Source organism: Diorhabda carinulata, chromosome 1 (assembly GCF_026250575.1).
Source record: "Diorhabda carinulata isolate Delta chromosome 1, icDioCari1.1, whole genome shotgun sequence".
NCBI classification, from domain to species: domain Eukaryota; kingdom Metazoa; phylum Arthropoda; class Insecta; order Coleoptera; family Chrysomelidae; genus Diorhabda; species Diorhabda carinulata.
This window is the reverse complement of record NC_079460.1, coordinates 14294560-14314340: the sequence shown is the minus strand read 5'-3', so window position 1 is coordinate 14314340 and position 19781 is coordinate 14294560. Positions and strand designations below refer to the sequence as shown.

The following is a 19781-nucleotide window of genomic DNA, read 5'->3' as shown; positions in this document are numbered from 1 at the left end:
AATCAATGTTATGAAAGAATCAATATCTAATTTATATTAACATAAATTGAATGTAACCCGGCATCTGTGTAGTTTATAAATTTGTTATTTTTGAGAAGCCGTCTTTTGAAAAATGTAACGTATATTGCGGATGTGGATAGATATGCACACTTTTTGCTATCATAAACTCTTGGATAAAATGCTACTTTTGTCACGGCGTGTTGTTATATTGGAAATGAGAGTTGTCAGCTCATTTTTAAGATCCTTTTATTCGCACATCGTTTCGTAAACGTTCTAATAAGCTCTCAAATAGTGTTTCAACTATTTGATGAATAAGTTCTCTATTTTTTGTACATTTTCATTTGTTTGTGTGTTCCTTATCTCTAACTGACTCGTTTCAATTTCAATTGAAGCCACATCTATATAATATTTATAGTTGCTACGTTATCATCATAGGCGATTACGTAACCTTCATTTGGACTTTTTTAAGGAAACTTGATATTATTGCAATGTTCAAGATCCCTTTTTCAATTCCCATTCCACCACCCTCCTTCGTGTAGATAATCAAATAAAAATATTCCTTTCTTACATTGAAGGTTGAATACATAATTTTCAATCTTCAAACCTTACGGTATTCATACAATCTTTAAGCTACGAGTACAACAGACATACTCCCACCTAATCAGATTTGTCAAAGCTAAACTTATAACTGAGCACCATGTGGTATATGAACCCCTTACTTAGACTATGCCTGTAAGATAGTCCAACCAACCGACGTATCTCAATCAGGATAAAGTTACAATCGGTAGCTGTTAGAAATTACAAATATTAAAAACTTCCAACATCGAGTCCAAACTAAATTGAAAACATCATCCTAATCCGCTCTATCAAATTATACTAATTCGAGAAACTCTCGAGAAATAAAATCATCCAAAGTATTCAAACACAAGATACGACATTAACATCCACTTGGGACATCTTCATGGGCCTCCATAATTTATTTATTCCTTAGTTAGAAATTAATAATAATCAAATATTCTGAATATTTACTTACCAACTATAGTTACTTTAGCTTTGCCTGCATGATCTTGATCTCTAATTTGATTGGCCGCGTTAATAGCTTTTAATTGTTCTACTCTTCTAGCTTTAGTTCCCACGTAAACATAAATATCTTTTCCAACATCAAGAATGAAGCAGTCACCGGTGTTCATCGAAGCAATTGTAGGAGTGACTTGTTTAACTCTAATATTTCTGGAGCCTTTAACATGGAAAAGTCTTTTTTCAACGGCATTAGGATCAACATGGTGGAAACCAGAGTTAACACCTCCCGGTAAATATCTAATCCCACCATTCTTGAAATACGATAAGAACAATTGAGACTCATGATCTTGAATTTCTCGATGCTGAATGGGCTCTCCATTGAGTTGTTCATCTAACTGTACAGTATATATGGCGGCAGAACCTTGTTCATCCTAATTAAACAGAAATTTCTATACATCTCATCAAATACTGAAATTAATTGTTTTGTTAATTTTAGTTACGTGGAAAACTACCAGATAAATCTAGAGATTCAATTTATCAGAAATAGACTATTGTTCATACATTGTATTGAACTTGGAACTGTCATAACAAACATAAGTTGATGATCTACAATATAATAAGTATTTTATTGAATTGATGATTTTGCTGAATTAAATATTTCTAGTTTATAATTGCATTAATTTTTTGTTAATCAATAACCGATATTGTACACTGTAAATTTAGTTGTTAATAGTGTCGTTTTGCTGTTTCAATGAAGTATCTTTCTTAAGAATGACTTTTGTTTATGAATATTACTTCCTATTCCAATAATTTCACAAATAAAAATAATTGAAATTGATTTTACGCGAAAATGGTGTATAGCTTATTGGAACAATAGAACTTTTTTCTTGCAAATACCTTATAGTTTTAGAACACACAAGATTTTACGAAAGCTACTCATTGCCCACTCACTTTGAACACTTGTGACAGCGGTAAATTATGAGAGTTTATAGTAAACAAATTATAATTGCACGAATCTACCAAATTTGAAGTTTATAGGTACCGGCTTTTTTTCATCTAAGTTAGAATTTTTGTAACTATTGGTGATATTCATACTGTTTGCACTGTTTACACTATCACTTTAATAATCCCGATTACACTGTCTGACGCGCGTTTCGATAACCAAGTTATCGTCCTCAGAGACTGAAGGTACACTAAAACCTATTAACTTGACTTACCTGTTTAATACTAAATTTTAAATGAATAGATCATCAAAAGGAGAACAATCAATTGGCGAAGTTGAATATTATCCTTTTTGAACCTAATGATTGTCATAGCTTCAGAGACTCTTGGTTATCAAAACGCGCACCTGTTCTATAAAGTGTGCCGGTGTGATGGTAGTAAAAACTCCCTCCTCACAAACATTTTTAATAACATTTCTCCCATATATTGTCCTGCATCATCTTAATTTATAGACGTCACCCACTGCATCATGACAAGAGTATCCCATTTTCTTTGGGTTTCACAGTTACTATCGATTGCGATCTTGGCGAAATGATTAAATATATTGAAACCTCCTTTCAGTATCTTCTGCATGACGCTAGGATTTCGACCGGAAAGCATGCAGAAATCAGAAATCAGGTCTATTAAGGATAAAAATCCATTAGTCAGAAAAATAGATTTGAATACTGTCAGGAGTTTGAGAAGGAAAAATTGTTTTCACTTAAAAGTGGACAGATTAATCGAAACAGGACCTTACCAAAATCTCAAAGAATATGCTGAATAAAATGATCACAAATGTGAAATAAACACTTAAAAATTGTAAGAACCTTGTCACGGGTACACTCAAATATAAGTTATCTATAAGTAACCCAACACTGTCAAAGCTCTATTGCCTTTCCAAAGGCAATGAGATCTATTGTTTCAACAATTTGTATAGCTATAATATTTCCAGATGATTAATGAAGAAGTTTGAAAGCCTATTCATCAAACCAAAGAGTTTCTCAGTGAAGACTTCATTAGAATTTATCAACAAAGTGAACAGTACAATGAAAATGGTGTAATTTTAATCTCCTTTGATGTAAGTTCATTATGTCCCAGCGTGTCGAGGGGAGTATCTTGAGGACTTACTGAGATCTAATAATTTGAGAGCTGATGTAATAGAGAAATAGTTAACAAAAATATGTACGGGGCAAGACTATTTTCAGTACAACAATGAATTCTACAAAGAAAACGAAGGAACAACAATAGACATTGCCTATCACCGTTTTTGGCTAAATTGTTCAAGAGTCTTTTGAAAAGCAAATAAGTCAAGAGTTTCAATATTTTCCTAGGGTATGGTACAGGTATGTGGATTATTTTTGCTATATTCAATACGAAAAAGGTAAATGTAGAAGAATTCATTTTGGAGCTCAATTCAAAATTCGGATACTATGCTAAATATAACTTCGGTATAAAATATTAAATTTATATGACTCAAAAGACAACTTTTAAAATGACAATAGGCATGAATACAGAATTTGTTATATTTCAATTAATTCAAAGTGAGGTTAGATCGTTACGAACGACGTTGCATTTTTATTGATTGGTTATACCAAATTATTTTTTTTCATAATTTCTACTCTCTACTATCAACCTCTGAAAGCCAGTGCCGCTATTCGTAGTATACCGTGTAATTAAATAGTCTCCTTGGTATTGTCTTCAGATTAGATTAGAAACCAGTCAACGGTTATTCCTCTCTCCTCGCAGTTGAATTCCATTAGGGATGTAGATATCGACAGAAAGGTCGATAAATGTCACGTTCTTCGAAGAAGATGTAATTCAATGTTTGTCAAGGTATTCATTAGGGGAGTATTTGTTTCCTCCTTTGAAGAAGAGCAGCTTATAACACACCTAACTATAGGTCCACCTTGTATATCTGTATTAAATTATAATAATTTGTTCATATTCTGTCAAAAGTAGGTCTTTAACGAACCAACGAAGACGTGCAAAAAAATTGATCTCGCTTTATCTAAATTCCTTTTTTTAATAAATGAATTAATACACACGAAAGGAATCAAACAATAAAGAAAATAAATCTACAATAATGGTTTCAGCACAAATTAACAAAAATTTTATTCCCCAGTTGTCTTTATGAGGATATTGTATTTGAGTCAATGTACAATGTTTTATCAATTTTCAAAGCACATATCAAGAAAATTCTTTCTTCTTATTATGTAGAAAGTTAATTATATTTTATTATCATAGATTAAAATATTAATAATCAGATACAGTAAATATGCCGACATCCACAGAATGTTTTCTTTCTTGTGATTAATAATAAATTATTTTATTTCTCCAACTATAAGTGTAATCTGCAAATTCTGTTGTGCAGAGGACGAAACCTTTATCCACGTTCTCTAGAAGTGTGAGACACTACGGAACTCCAGAGCACTACACCTGGGAGCGTATGAAACGAAGATATCTGGCAGCTACAGCCATCCCACATTCTGAACTTTCTAAGAGAATAGATCCTAAAAGTCTATATCAGTTAATCATGAAGCATCAGGAAGATTAATAGCCGTTTTCCTTAGGCTCTAACTATATTTATTGTTAAAATATAAATTACTGTTTATCTCCTTGTTTAAGATAAGCACACTCGTGTCCTCACAATTGATTAACCGAAAAAACTTTCATACTTTTTCCTTCTTTTGCCAATAAATTCCCACGCTAACGTTCGCTTTCTTTTTATCTATTCTTCAATTGTTTTCACAAGTATCACTGAATGACAGTCTATCATCACTCGATTTAATAATGCACAAATTAAACAATAAAACTTAATTTGTAAAACAGGTGTGTCCTTAATATATATATATATATATATATATATATATATATATATATATATATATATATATATATATATATATATATATGTATATATGTATATTTAATTTAAGATACATCCGTATGCAGATAAGAACATTACCTGACTAGTTTCGGAGCCTAACCAAAAGTGTAGATCGTATTCCTTGGCACCATTATTTCGTATTTTTGTCTGTAAAGAATATTTATTTATAATCTAGAATTCCAGGAATTGCTTCCATTTAGTACCTACATTTAGAATAATATATGAGTCTCCTGTGTAGAATTTCCCATATTGATTTTTAGGATAAGCAACTGGTTTGAAATTCTGCAAAAGAAATTTAGAATTAGAACATTAAAAACTAAACTTCTTTTCATACATAGGTATCAATTCTCCAATCAACTTCTTGTTATTTCCAAATTGATTTCATTTTTTATCCAATTTCAAAATTATTAAATACCACTGAACTTTTAAATTTCCTTAGAATACACATATAGAAACTTATATGGAATCATTGAGTATTTGCGATAGAAATGGTCTCTTCTGTTTCAAAATTAGTTTTAAAATATATTAAATTTATTAAATTTATTAGAATTTGCAAAATAGAGCTATAAATTTTACTTTAGTTTTTTTTATCATTTATAGCTGTTTCATTCTTATGAAAGTGAACCATTTCTAAAAATTCTCTTTTTCGTGTATTAGATTCCGTTTCAAGAATTTTTGAATCTTTATAATTGAATTTATGTTTTTCTGATATTTCATGGTTCGTTAATACAGTTCTATTTTTTTCATCGTATTGATGACCTTTTAGTCTATTTTCTAAATACAGAGATGTTTGCCCTATATAGACAGCGTTACAATGAGTACGAGGCACTTGATATATAATATTACTCCTTTTGTTTCTTGTTGTTTTAGATTTTAATTTAGTGAAATATTTGGATAATGTATTATGTCCTCTATGACTTATACTAATATCATATTTATTGAAATAATTCGATAATTGTTGGGAACGTCCTTGTACATATGGTAAGGAAAAATGTTTTATGTTTTGATGTTTCGTTTCAGTTTTGATACTTTTAATTTTTTCTTTGAAATCCCATGTGTTTTTGATATAGTATTTGTTTTGACTGAAATTTTTTTCAAATAATTAGATAATGGGGTGAGAGAAGTATGAATACTTGAAACAATCGGTCGAAGGGGAATGTCAGATTTGTGGAGTTTATATGGAGTATATTTTAGGGGGTAAGGCATTATGAATTTTCTTTTTTTTGCGTCTGATGGCGAAATAAAAAGTTCTTATTTTGTTTTTGATAAGCATTCGTAGGGTCTTGTTTAATTTTTTTTGTAAGTTGTCTTATCGTTTGATAATTTCATCATTTTATTATTATAATCTTCTGATTTCATGATAACAGTTTTATCAGATTTTTCTGCTTTCAAAATTTTGAGATCTCTGTTTTGATTGACAAATTTTTTTGTTTTAGTTATATTTTGGGGTTCGATATAGCTCTGTTACTATTTATTAATTTGCGATAACTACGTACTATATTTAAAAGAACAATAATATATTGGATGAAATATTTGTTAGAATAAAATAATAGTGTTTCTAATAATGTAACAAAATTTTCTAACAAAAATATTTAGTAGTCGTGGATAAAGTAAAGTATTCTATTCGCGTATAACGAGTTATTATTAACTCGTGAATAATATACTATTAGACTTCATATTTTTGACATGAAATTTACATTCCAGTAGTTCGAGTGGTACCTGCCGTATGGAGATGCTTGTTAATATTGATCTTGAACTTTTGTATGTTGTAGTGATTGGGAAAGATGTGCTTTGGTAGCTGATTCAACAGCACTTCTCTAAAAAAAGGAGTCCCGATAAATTGACTTCTGGGCATCTGTAGACGAAATCGGTATTCATGAGATACGTCTGCATGTCAAGTAATCTTGCAGATACTGCTATAGGTGGGATTATGTTGGACAATTCGGAAAAGCATTTGTCTTGATATTATCAATAAAACAGAGTCAACGACATGTCTTCTATGCTCTGAACTGTCAAATTTTCTGGTTAACTTTGGATCGCCTATAAGTCGAATTGCTCTCATCTGTCGAGTCGAGTATCCCCAGGGTATTCTTGGGAACCTAGCTCCAAATGTGAGAGCGATACTCCAAATATGGGCAAATATGTGCCTTGATGAGGATTGCTCCCAACCTCAACACCCAACAAATGAATTTCCAGGACCAAATCCTGAGCCGTAGCACAAGCCTTCTTTGTAAGGATTTGGATATTAGCCGAGTTTATTGGGGCGGCTGATAACAAAGTCACCTGTGTGCTATCATCGGCAAAGATTTCGATCGGGTATCAATTTTGTCGAGTAGATCGTTAATGTAGAGGTGAAATAGAGTCAGTCACATGGTGCATCCCTGGGGAACACCAGCGTTGACCTCAAACCTTCCTGAGTTGTGACCATCGAATCAATAAATGAGGATGCCTTCGATATGTCCAGTGCGATTGCTCGATTTTCCCCATATTTCTCTATAGCTTCAGTCGATACATAGGTGACATAGGCCAGGAGATCCCCGGTTAATCTATCTGTTCGAAAGCCGTATGGATAGATATAGATAAGATTTGCTGGCTTCTTTTCCTTTTTTTGATATGGGTTGAACCCGAGCAAGTTTCCAATCTGCAGGGATTCTATATAAGTCCGTTGAAAAACTATAACTAGAAGAATTTTACTACAAAATTGTTTAAAACAAGGTAAATTAAAGACAGACGCTTTAAGCAGGATAGATATTGACCCTATTCATTTAACGGCACATATATGAACAAATTCGATGAAAATCTCAACCAAAACTTAATTGAACCATTCTTCTTCCACTACCCAAATGGAGGTCTACCGAAAAAATATATCTCACCAAACATGCTTTGGTATGACATACATAATGAAAGTGAAATTTAACACACGAGTGGGTATGTCACGCAAATGTGTTTATCACATTGTACATTAAAGCAATTTATGAACAATATTTTCACCACATCCCCTCAACGCAATAAACTTTTTTTTTAATTTACATATATCCAACTTATAAATTCATTTTATTTAGAAATGTTTCACACATTTAAGAATAACTTCAAAAAAAAACTTTATTATCTACACAATGACAAGAAATTGAACTTTCTTACAATTTTCTGTTAATGATAGTTAAAACTTTGCGTAGATGAGTAAAAAAGAACAAGAATAATTTAATTATGCTGATGTCGCACCTTCGCATCATTCTTGACGTAACGTTAACATTTCTATATTATTTACATAATTCTTTTTATTTATAATGGTTAAAAAAATTTCTAGTAATACTAGCGTACCCGGCAGACGTTTTATGACAAATATTTTTGGATATTCGGTAATGCGCAGTCTGTCGGATCCAATGCCAAATAATTCAAGATCAACAATTTCTTATTAATTAAGTTTAAGAACAAGATATTCAAAATTGGTTTAGATTATCACGATAAATATGAGGGGATGAATGCAGAGATGTTTGAATACATTCAACTTTTCGAACCAGAGTTTGCAGTCTTGCAGTGTAAAATAACTTCATTTCTAAACTGTTGACCTGTTACTTTTTTCAACGCGTTACACGTATCCTTTCTAAACTCCGGTTATTATATGGAGTATTAATCATGAGTACTTCGGTTCCAAAACTTTGATACCGTCGATCTTCTACTTCGAATAACGATTTTGATATATTTTTTATGAATTTTGTGATCTCTGCAAATTTTGAATTTAGGTTGTCTATCAAATTTATTTTATTTGCGTGGGTATGCAGGTGATTTCTATGATAGATAAACTTTCATTTTGTGGAGAAAAATAACATTATCTTGTTTTATATCCTGGTATATAAGTTTATATTATTCTGAAAGTTGTTCCATTCTAGTATCATTGTAATAAATCCGTTATTTCAGCTTCTGCTTACTGAGCTTTCACTACTGCTAATTTATATTTTTAAGGGGTTTGTTCATGATATTCCATATTAAATAATTATAAAATTCATGAGTTATTCTTGTTTAAAGCGATTTGTTTCTCATATCCTTTTCATTTACTATGTAATTAATTTTATTTTGAGATTTATTTTCGACAACAAATTTTTTATGGATATCTCAATAGATTATTTCGTTTAATGAATTGACACATCAAGAGATGATTATGAATACTCACATGGTGTGTTAATATAATTTTAGTTTTATAATAATAGTTCCTGCATATGTATACAAACATTCTAGTTTTTAGAGATATATTATTTTTAAACAGTTTTCATTTCTTTTTTATTATCTACGTTACTGCTGACTGTTCCAGAATACTAAACTTATCAATCGATTGTTTTCCCTAATATGCTCCAGATAATGAACTAAAATTACTTTAGTATTGATCCATCGAAAATACGTTTTTTATATTAGTTATGACTACAGTGGTCAGGAATGTATTGATATCATGGAAATAAACTCTAAAATCTTCCATGTTTGCTTCTTCGTTTTTTTGAAAGTTCGCTGAAAACATAAATTTTTTTGTTACTAATTACTTCATATCAATTGATATTGTTTCGTATAAAACACTGACAATAAATATATAATCCTTCATTATCTAGAATATCAAAATATACTCTTTTTTTCTTGAAGTGCTTCTACACTCCAAAAATTTTCAGGCGAGGACAACTCACTAGTGATTTGACTTTATTGTTTTTCAAAATATTCTCCATTTAGATCAATACACTTTCACATGCTTTTTAACCTATTTAAACTATTCCGATTAAGGTGATCTTACAAGTGATTTGAACGCATCAACCGCTTCTTCAGGTGTAGAAAAACATTAACCTCGCAATTTATTTTTGATCTGCGGGAATAAAAAGAAATCATTGTGTGCCAAACAAGGACTGTACGGTCATCAATTCGATGTTTTGACGTTTTTGTTCAAACTGATGTGTGAGAGTTCGCATTCTCGTGGTGGAAAATGATTTGTCTTCTGCGGCTTGTTTTAGAACACTTCTGGCAAACAAATGCTGGTATACCGTTTATAATTGACAGTTCTAGTTGCTCTGATTGAACGGTGACAACATGTCCAGTTATTCCGAAAAAACAGACGATCATTTGCTTCAAAGTGCTTCTGTGCGCGAACAATTTTAGTTGGATTTGGATCGTCTTGAATAACCCATACAGTCGATTGCTGTTCAGTTTCATAGTTCATATGCATAGTGGAACTAACGCCAAGTATGCCTCAATCTCATGGTATGCTAGATGAAGATATTGCAATATCAGTTTACGCACAGCATCGATGTTTTATAGCACATCAGCCGATTTTGAATCCTGTAGTGAAGTGCGACCACGATTGAATTCAGAAAACAAGCGAATTGGTGCTTCATCACCAAAAGTCGAAGCGAGTTGATCGGCACACTTTGTATAATCCACGTCGAAAGTCATAGAAAATCATCGCTTGAAAATGTTATCGATTAATTCCATTGTTTGCCCGAGATTAATCTTTCAAGTATCTGGAAACAACTCGAATAGCACGTTCGAGTACGTTCACCACTAAAAATGTCAAACTTTATGATGGCAAGGTCAGATCTGACATTCACATCAGTGTTGCCATATCTCAAAACTTGAGTAGCCACCTTTGTAAATAAATAAAAATTTTGGTATGAAATTTGAGCAATGTTTTCGTTCAGTTCATTTTATTTTTATTTCACAAATTTAATTCAAATATTTGCTGATTTTGCTTTAAAATCGAAGTAATACACTTGTTGTTAAATCACGCAATGTTTACATCTGGCAATCTAGCAAAACGATTTAGTTTGTTTCTTTTAATATGAAAGAGTCAGTATCAGTGCTACTATTATTGATCCCAACATGAATAACAACTAGTTCGATTGTAATCATATAACTTTATATATTACAGTAAATAGCAAATGCTTCGCGTCTGCAATCTTAAAAATTACATGTTTTTACGGTTAGGTTCGCAATTATTAGATGGACATTGTAAAATATCGAGATCGTATTGAATATAATTGGCTCGTTCTAATTTAATAATTACTATTAACTTAGCTTTAATTGCAATATCATCGTATCCATTTTCACGTGTAGCCATTTCAGCTTTTCGAATGAGAATACTTCCTGTCTGGTGACTATTATAGGAAGCTTCGACACGTTACAGAATGGACCTAAATCACAGTTTGAAGGGATCTGCGTTCACGTCCCCGTAATAGTCGCCATTTATTAGATAAAAAAATTCTATTTTCCTCCATAAATGCAATGTCCCTTTTTAGATGAGTTCAATAAGTATCTGTCATTTGCCTATTGGTACTGGAAAATCTGTCACAAAACTTCAAAAATAGCTTTTCGATTGCTTATGATGGTTGTGTCGACCCATACTTTTTTACCGTATGCCAAAAATTTGCATATGTTTCGTATACGAATATATATTGAATTTTTCAATTATCTTAAATGTATCTAATAATTTACGGAGGCAATTTCCTTGCAAGATGATTATTTTCTATCTATCAACGACGATTTTATGTATCTGAAATTATTTGTTAGGAATTAAGTCGTTGTAGTTTATTGGAACAAACATCATGTTACATGAATGTCTTTATTCAACTGAAAATTATGTACAGATCATGCCCTCTTAATAATCTCATCATATCAATAGATATTTGTCCTCGTAAATGTATTGGTGAATTTCACCGTAACGTTTGTTTTAATGTAAAATTCTATAAATAGTGGGTGATGATACTCCTGTGTTAGTTTCACAACGACGTAGTGAAATTGTCTTTTTCAAATATTCACAAGCGTAACATACTCTCTGATGTGAAGTCGTAGATATATTTTTTAGTCACTGATTGTATGGAATTGAGGTTCTATCTTTGTTGGAATTTTATATTCACTATTTTTTTGTATTACTTTTAATATAAATATCTACCTTCCTACGTTTCCTTTTATTTTTTAAATTTTAGTAGAAAACACAACCCAACATTTTTCTTCTTATCTCATCATTAAGCCTCTTCTACCCATTTCATCATACTTCTCTATTCCTCCATATTTTCTTAATTTGGTCAATTCCTTATCTTCTTGTTCACATTCTGCGATTTTTCCTTGGTTTCCCTTCCTCCGTCATATTCAATTCTTTGTTGACTTCTAGTTATTGACTTTGTTGTACCTCATTTAACCGTTTCTCTTTTATTTTTGATTGATTATTTTCCCTCCAATGTTTAATTTCAATTGCCTCTAGTTTGTTTCTACACAGTTAAGGTGCAAATAATACTTACTCCCACGTAGGTACACTCAATCGGATAGAATGAAGGGTTACACTACCAAACCAGGCGCAAATTCATTGCAATAATTTGAAAATTTCAAATTTTCATATCAACGTCAAATCTCTAGTTAGTACAAAATAAGTGTGATTTTCATCATATAATAATAGTAAAAACGTCATTACATCATCGTCGCATATAACGTCCTGAAACCTTTTAACGTACTCACTGACCAACCTGTTTACATTACCACTGACGCGCGTTTCAATAACCAAGTTATCGTCTTCAGAGATTGAAGGTAAACTAAAACCTATAAACTTGACCTACCCATTTATACTAAATTTTCACACTAATGAACTTCCTCATCTTTGATGTATTTAGGAAAAGCACTGCCATGTGCAGGTACAGGCTGACTCTTTCCAGTGTATCCAACATAAGGTGGCTAGTCTTCATTTACTGGTACATAGTCAGATTCATTCTCCACTTAATATCGGAAGATACAATAAGGAGAGAATTTTTATTGAGGATGCGGCTGTACTTGAGGATTATGATAAGAAAATTGTAGATAGATGGTATTAGAAAGTATTTTTATCACAATGGGGTTGAAATTGTTTGATAAATACTGCAATACATTAAAACAAATGTTGGGTAAGCCCAATGATAACATACCAGACTTGGAAAAGAGTGGTATGTATAAAGTTAGCTGTGATCATGGTGGCAAAAAGTATGTTGGCAGGCTAAGAAGTCGGTTGATGTTAAATCTGAAGGGCACGTAGCTCATTTAAAGTACGGACGGATCGAAAATATAGTATTACCGAGCACGTTGTCAGTCATAATCATGGAAGAAATATAAATAATGTGAAATTGTTAAAAAATGTATCCAACAATAAATTGGATATATTTGAAAGCATTGAGATTGTAAAATGTACGCTGATTAATTAAAATAAGGACAAAGGGCCTAATCCTTAGAGTACACTCTATAGTTTACTAGTTGAGAAATGAATGTGAAATTTCGAGCCGATGTGGTTTATCCCGCTGTAATTGGTTTTTTGCGGCAGGAAATTCATTTGTAGAAAAATTTAGTATAAATAGTTAGGTCAAGTTGATAGGTTTTAGTTTATCTGCATTCTCTGAAGATGATAACCTGAATATCGAAACGAGCGTCAAAAAGTGTGATTGTGAGTGTCGGTGTAGTGGTAGTGTAAACAATGTGTACAGTATGAATATCACCAACGATTTCAGAAATTTTAACTTAACTGCAACTTAGTTTTCAAATATATTCATATTGTCAAATGTTAGTAAAACTATATTTGTATTATAATACCACAACCATAATCCCACGAATAATCAAACATAATATACTGATAAATGCCTTTTATCTTCCAAATGATAACAGTCACTTCCTGAGAAACATTGCTTTATATTTAGGTTAATACGATACATAAATTTCTTTTGATATAATGATATTCTTGTAATGGTATTATGGAAACTATTATTTTATACCTGGTTTCTATTGAAATCGTCAAGTTACAATAGCATGAAGGCCTGTACAAATCCAATTTTTGTTTGGTTTATAACCAAAGATTTTTTTATTTTGTAAATAAAATTAATCAGTTTTATTCCAATATTAACTAGTGAATATAATTATGCTGGATTTATTTTATTAAAGGAAAAGACAATTCAAATTACTTAATTTCTTTTCAAAATTATCAATAGTCATCAGAACTAAAAAAAGCCTTTTTTGAAATGACAAAAGTTATCAGGTTGCGGTAAAGACAGATCAATGAATAATGGGTGAATCGCAAGGCATTTTTAATTACAAAGCCGATGAGGAGGTCACACCTCCCCTAATGGTGGGTCCACATGATACAGACTTTTGTTTGTACAGATATCTGTACAGACTATGAAGTCGGAGTAAAAAAATTTACCCAAACATCTGGACAGAATATCTACAGACTTTTCATTACCTAGTCAAATAAAATATTTTCCAATATTTTATTGATTATTAAATAATTTTTTGGATCTAATAAAAATCACGGTTGCAGAAAGATACTCCAATTCCGATAGATCTCTGTGGTTATGTACATTAAATTTAATCAGAGAGTTGTGGATTTTTATTTAGTAATAAAATTTCAAACAATAGTCAAATAAAATATTTTATGGATCTTTGATGATAAAATCTTGCGCACCGACATTTGTCTGTACTGACTACTTTACACAGACTAAATTCTATAGAATTTTATGGAAGTCTGTATCGTGTGGACCCACCATTACACCTAGCCGAGTATATAATCTAGCCACGCCACAGTACTAATTAATTAATAAAATTACGTCTGAAGGAATTACAACTGCGGATTAGACAAAAAGTTTCCCTTTAAAAGTGCGTAGGTATTACCTGGTAGGAGCATTGTAGCATATCTTTACGGAGTACACACAGATATCAACATCATAATTATTCCCTATTAGAAAAGAAAAAACAAAATTCCCCTTAGACATGACGTGCGCCTCACATATTCTAATGGAATATTTATAGTATGCAATGTAGTATGATACCATCTATAATTTTTGAATGTAATGTTACCTTCATTTCATAAAAATATTGAAACTTTCAAAAAATAATATTTAGGAATTTTAATGTATAGACATATACTTACTATAATCCAAATATTTCGGTTTTTTGTTATTTATTTGAAAATTGAATTGGAAAACACTGTATAACGAACAAAATGAGCATCCCATTCAACCTTTTATGATTATTATGATTTATGACATATTTGAATGTGTTGATCTCTGTATATTATTATTATTAAAGATATCGAATTTTTATTTTAACATTACATTTATACAGTCAACAAATATGCTAATTCAAATCACATAATAGAACATATAGCAAATCTATAAACTCCTAATTTTTGAATACAATTTACGTTATTTACATACAAAAATACATAACTAGATAAATCCTTTGAGTTTCAACAATGACTCACTCATATAACAATACAGTTAATTCATAAATTTGAGAATCACATAATATATTAAGTCGCGAGGTGCTCTAGTTGAAACTCACCTCGATTCTCCAGATTTCAAGGCCAGCTTGTTGGCCGGCATTTTCAAAAGCGGGGTCCATCAATTTCACTTTTTTGCCGGTCTGTTGATTAGGTCTGTTAGTGAATCCGGTTGGCTGTGAGAACTGCTGTCTTCTATTTGTTGTTGCACAGTCACAACCTTGTAGATAAACTAAAAACGCGATACACAGAAATACACCGCTACAAATCGCACCCAATTTCAACATTTTGGGCATGCGTGGATATCTGTAACAATAAATAGGGGAACAAATGTTTGATATTGAGTATCATGTAAAGATGTTACCTATATTTTATGGCAGTAATATTATATTTGTCATAATATTAAAAACTATTTTCGTTTAGCTTCCAATTTTATATTGATTGGGATTAGATATTTAAAAATTCGGAAAAATAATAAAATTCTTATAGTTGATGCTGTTATCGATACTCTGCTATTTAAAACGCTTCATTTACGATCAAACTTATAGCTTAATCAATATTTCAATTTTTATTTCAAACATTACCTTTCTAATGTCTATCGACAGTTTTTAACATTTTTTTTACTTCGAATGAGTGTAAAATTAAAATGTTTGTTCTGAGATTTGAAAAATTGAAATTCCTTTTTAAAGAGAAATTTATATTTTAATTACAATAGAGGTAGTCTTACTATAAGGGTTAGACAGAAACTGAAAAAATGTTTTTTAAAAGCTAACATAAAGGTGTCAGTTCTAAGTATGATAATATATTTTATAGTTAATTTCGTATAGATTGTCGAGTTTTATTTCCACTAGGTTTGATGCTTGATAGTTTTTTTTTGAAAAACGAATACTTCTTTGTCCAATTTCCCTAAAATTAGAGATTTTTCTTTTTGAATTTCTTTCGTGAATGAATATTTTAATTTATTAATTGATGATTTGCAATTTTCTGGAATAATTATCAACGAAGGCGATTGAACTTGAAATATTATGCGAGTTAAAACACTCCGATACAACATCTTGGGATTCTACAGGAATTATTATTAGTTCGTTGTTTGTAATTTGATCGATGATTGGATTTTGGTTATCTATTTCATTCGCGTAACATCCAGTTTGCGATTGTCCGTTCAACAGTTGCAGCGTGCAATTGTCGGCAGGTAGGAATTCTTGAACACAGTAGTGGATATACTCCACCTTTGGACATTATTCTTTCTCCAAACGGGTTTCTTCATAATTAACTGCCAAGTAGAGGTAAGTGAGAGTGAACACAATATTCTTTTGGATAACAGGCGTAAAATTTTTTTGGTTTTAGGATATGGACATGGATTGCGAAAATTAATTTAGAGCTGGAAAAGGTCACTTGGGTTCCAAAAAATGTATAATATGTTAAGATATTATTGAGTTCAGAAATTTGATATTTGATTCAAATGTTTAATCAAACTTAAAAGCTCGTGACTTGGTATTATAGAACTATGAAGAGTATTTAACTTTGAAAATAGGATAGCGTTTTCAATATTATCTATAAATGATATTATATTTTGGCAATCAAGATTATTTTGACTTATTGAAATGTAATGAATCTACTTAACGAATCGATTTGGTTTAGAATGGACGCTTGAAACTTTCCTAGATTGTTGTGTAGGTTTTGTTGGTTTTGCCAAAGTGTTGTCTGTGATTGATTATAATAGTCAATTAATTTCTCAAACAAAGAGGTTTGTGAATTTAATTCATCTGTAAAATGCTTTTGATTTTCCTGTGAAAGTTTCATTGCATTGTCATAACGCTCACCGTCATCTGAGTATAAATTACCAAATAACCATTTGGTAACTTTGCTTTCTAGCTTCTTTGTGATTTTAGATTTAATAAGTCATTTCAACTTGTGCTTGTAGAAGGATTTGTCTTTTGCCTTAAAATAGGCTTCAATTTTAGCAAGTGCTTCTTCATTTGAGCTAAATTTCTTACCGGCGAGAATGTTTTGAGATAAGCGAATAGCCAGTAGTCACTGGAGCCCAGATCTGGACTACGGTGAATGAGGAAGCAATTCGAAGTGTAATTTGTTCAATTTAACTATCGTTGTCATCGAATTGTGAGTCGGTGCATTTTCTTGGTGCAACAGTGGTTTTTTCTCCGACATATAAGACCGTTTTTCCTTGATTCTTGCATTCAAGCGATCCAACAATTCTATGTAGTATTTGCTCTTGATTGATTTGATTTCCCATTTGGAGATGGCCGAGGAACAATATTTCATACGCATCCCAAAATACTGAAGCCATAACCTTCTCTTCTGACTGTTATGCCTTATGACGCTTCGGGCGTGGTTCACCGGTTGCAGTTCACTCAGATGATGATCATTTTGATTCCGAAGTGAAGTGATAGATCCATGTTTCATCCATTGTCACATATCGACGCCAAAAATCTGATTTGTTACGTATAAACATGGCCACTTATTCATCAACATGTTGTTTTTGATCGACTGTGAGTAAGCGCGGCATCCATTATGAAAAAAGCTTTTTCATGGTCCAATGTTCATTCATAATTGTAAACACACTGCCTTCAAATATCTTTATGGCATCCGCAATTTCAATTTACGGTTAGATATAGCCAGTTTGTGAACTTTTTTGATGTTTTCTGAAGTAACCACCTCAATTGGACGACCAGAATGTTCACCATCTTCGGTGTCCGACCACGTTTAAATTCAGTAAACCAATAACAAATGGTTCTTTTCGATAGAGCAGAGTTCGGATTACATTTTAAATGTCATTTAGAAAATTGTACAGTATTTATTTTCATCAAGAACTTTTTTCTGAATAATCGAAATGTCATGAAATTTTACACATAGTCTTTTGAAAGTTGGTACTCCATAAACGTCATATGGATTTGATAATGACAGCGCCATCTATGCATTAGACACACGACTTATTGAGTGATGTAATATATATCACCATTTAATATCTCTCTCATAAAAAAAGGTCCAGTTATTATTCTAAACTATTTTACACCACACGTTCAGGTTTTGTGGATACTAAGTATGACCTTCCATCTAATGCGAATTGTTATCCGACCAATACTCGTAATTACGACTATTTACAAATCCGTTCAAGCATAACGTTGCTTAATCAAAAAACAGAATGTTGTTCATAAAAGAATTATTCATAAATGCTTCGCAAAACAAATCGTTGAGCAGGATCATCTCCATTTAGTGCTCGGTGTAATTACGCTATAAGAATAAAATTTATTTGTTTAAGTATCCTTGTTAAAGATCTCTCAATAATATCGTAATTTTTTATATGTTTTGATATTGAATGTTCAGGTTAATCCAGTACATTTATAATTACACTGAATTCATATCTTCATTTTTGGCTGTTTATTTCATTAACAACCGGGAGTATCTTTACACTGCCATTTCATTGAGTTTCAACAAATTTCTAGACACTGTAGACTGGGAAATATGAGAAATTCTATTAACATATGCATTATTAAACAAATTGGCGGCTTTTTATATTGATCTCTTTGTATCTCTAAAATAAGCAACCATAAATAGTCATCCTTCCTCTTCTGACATAATTAGCTAATAGTGCATTAATTTCAAATATCTTATAACATCGAATGTCATGAAACAATTGAAACAAACTGAAGTTTCACTTAATTGTATTATTAGAATGTACGTGTTTACAACAACACATTGGAAATAAATGTCATTTGACACAAACGTCAAAATGAATGAAAATTTTTTGGCATACTGCAATGATTACTTGGGATATTAATATTAGTACTGAACTTTATGTTGTTGAACCATAATTCAAAATTCAGCAACATTATATCTACTCATAAAAATTATGCATATAGGGTGATGTATTTGAAATATTACCGATGACATCATATCTCAAAAAATGTAACATAAACAGAAAATATACAATTGTTAGATAGTAAAGAAGATAGTTTTTCATGAAAGTCATTAAATCACAGATCCAGTGTTCCACCCATTTTGCTTCACCTTTTATGTTTGGGGATGGAGAATTATAGTAATCAGCGTACGAGAGAGGATCATAGTTTGTTCTGAGTTCAATTTCAGTCTGATAGAATATTAACAAGTAAAACATTTGTGCGCACTCATTCTATCCGTACCGATATATAGGATATTTCAGTTGAAGGAAGGAAGAAAGTGGAAGGTTCTATTTTCAGTCCGCCCTATATGCAAAAGAGAAAACAATTGTAATTTCATTCAATACGAAGTTATTTCATGATATAATGGGCATATGTTAGGTAGAATAGAATATTTTTCTCCAACAATCAACGTCTTTGGCAAAAAAGCATTCCTACAATGTCGCATCAAACCTATTTTACCGATATTGTCCCCTATGACTTTTTATTTTCTAAGATGAAATCACACCCCAAAACAACTTATGATGGTGGAGTAGAGGCAGTCAAGGAAGCTGTAACCCTGGTTCTAAGAGTGTAAACTTCAGGCAATTACCAAGGTTTCGAATCGTGGGAGCACCGTTGGATCAATTGTGTAAAATTGACGCAGACAATAATAAAATATTGTGTAGAATTTTTCATTGATAAATTTCCAGTACATAATTACCTTTTAAATAAATAA

At 31.4% G+C, this 19781-nt stretch overlaps 1 protein-coding gene across 4 annotated transcripts in view; it reads right to left on the bottom strand.

Annotated features, from left to right (window-relative positions):
• The window catches only part of LOC130900911 (actin depolymerising venom protein gelsolin 1-like), a 42369-nt gene that overhangs the window by 2086 nt on the left and 20502 nt on the right, over window positions 1-19781 (bottom strand). For all 4 annotated transcript variants that reach the window (XM_057811906.1, XM_057811872.1, XM_057811895.1 and 1 more), the window contains 4 exons: window positions 15209-15452; window positions 5096-5170; window positions 4967-5035; window positions 1034-1451 (listed from right to left, as the gene is read on the bottom strand). In XM_057811906.1, the coding sequence (XP_057667889.1) occupies window positions 1034-1451; window positions 4967-5035; window positions 5096-5170; window positions 15209-15442 (796 nt within the window). In that variant the 5' untranslated portion in view covers window positions 15443-15452. The remainder of the gene's footprint in view (window positions 1-1033; window positions 1452-4966; window positions 5036-5095; window positions 5171-15208; window positions 15453-19781) is intronic.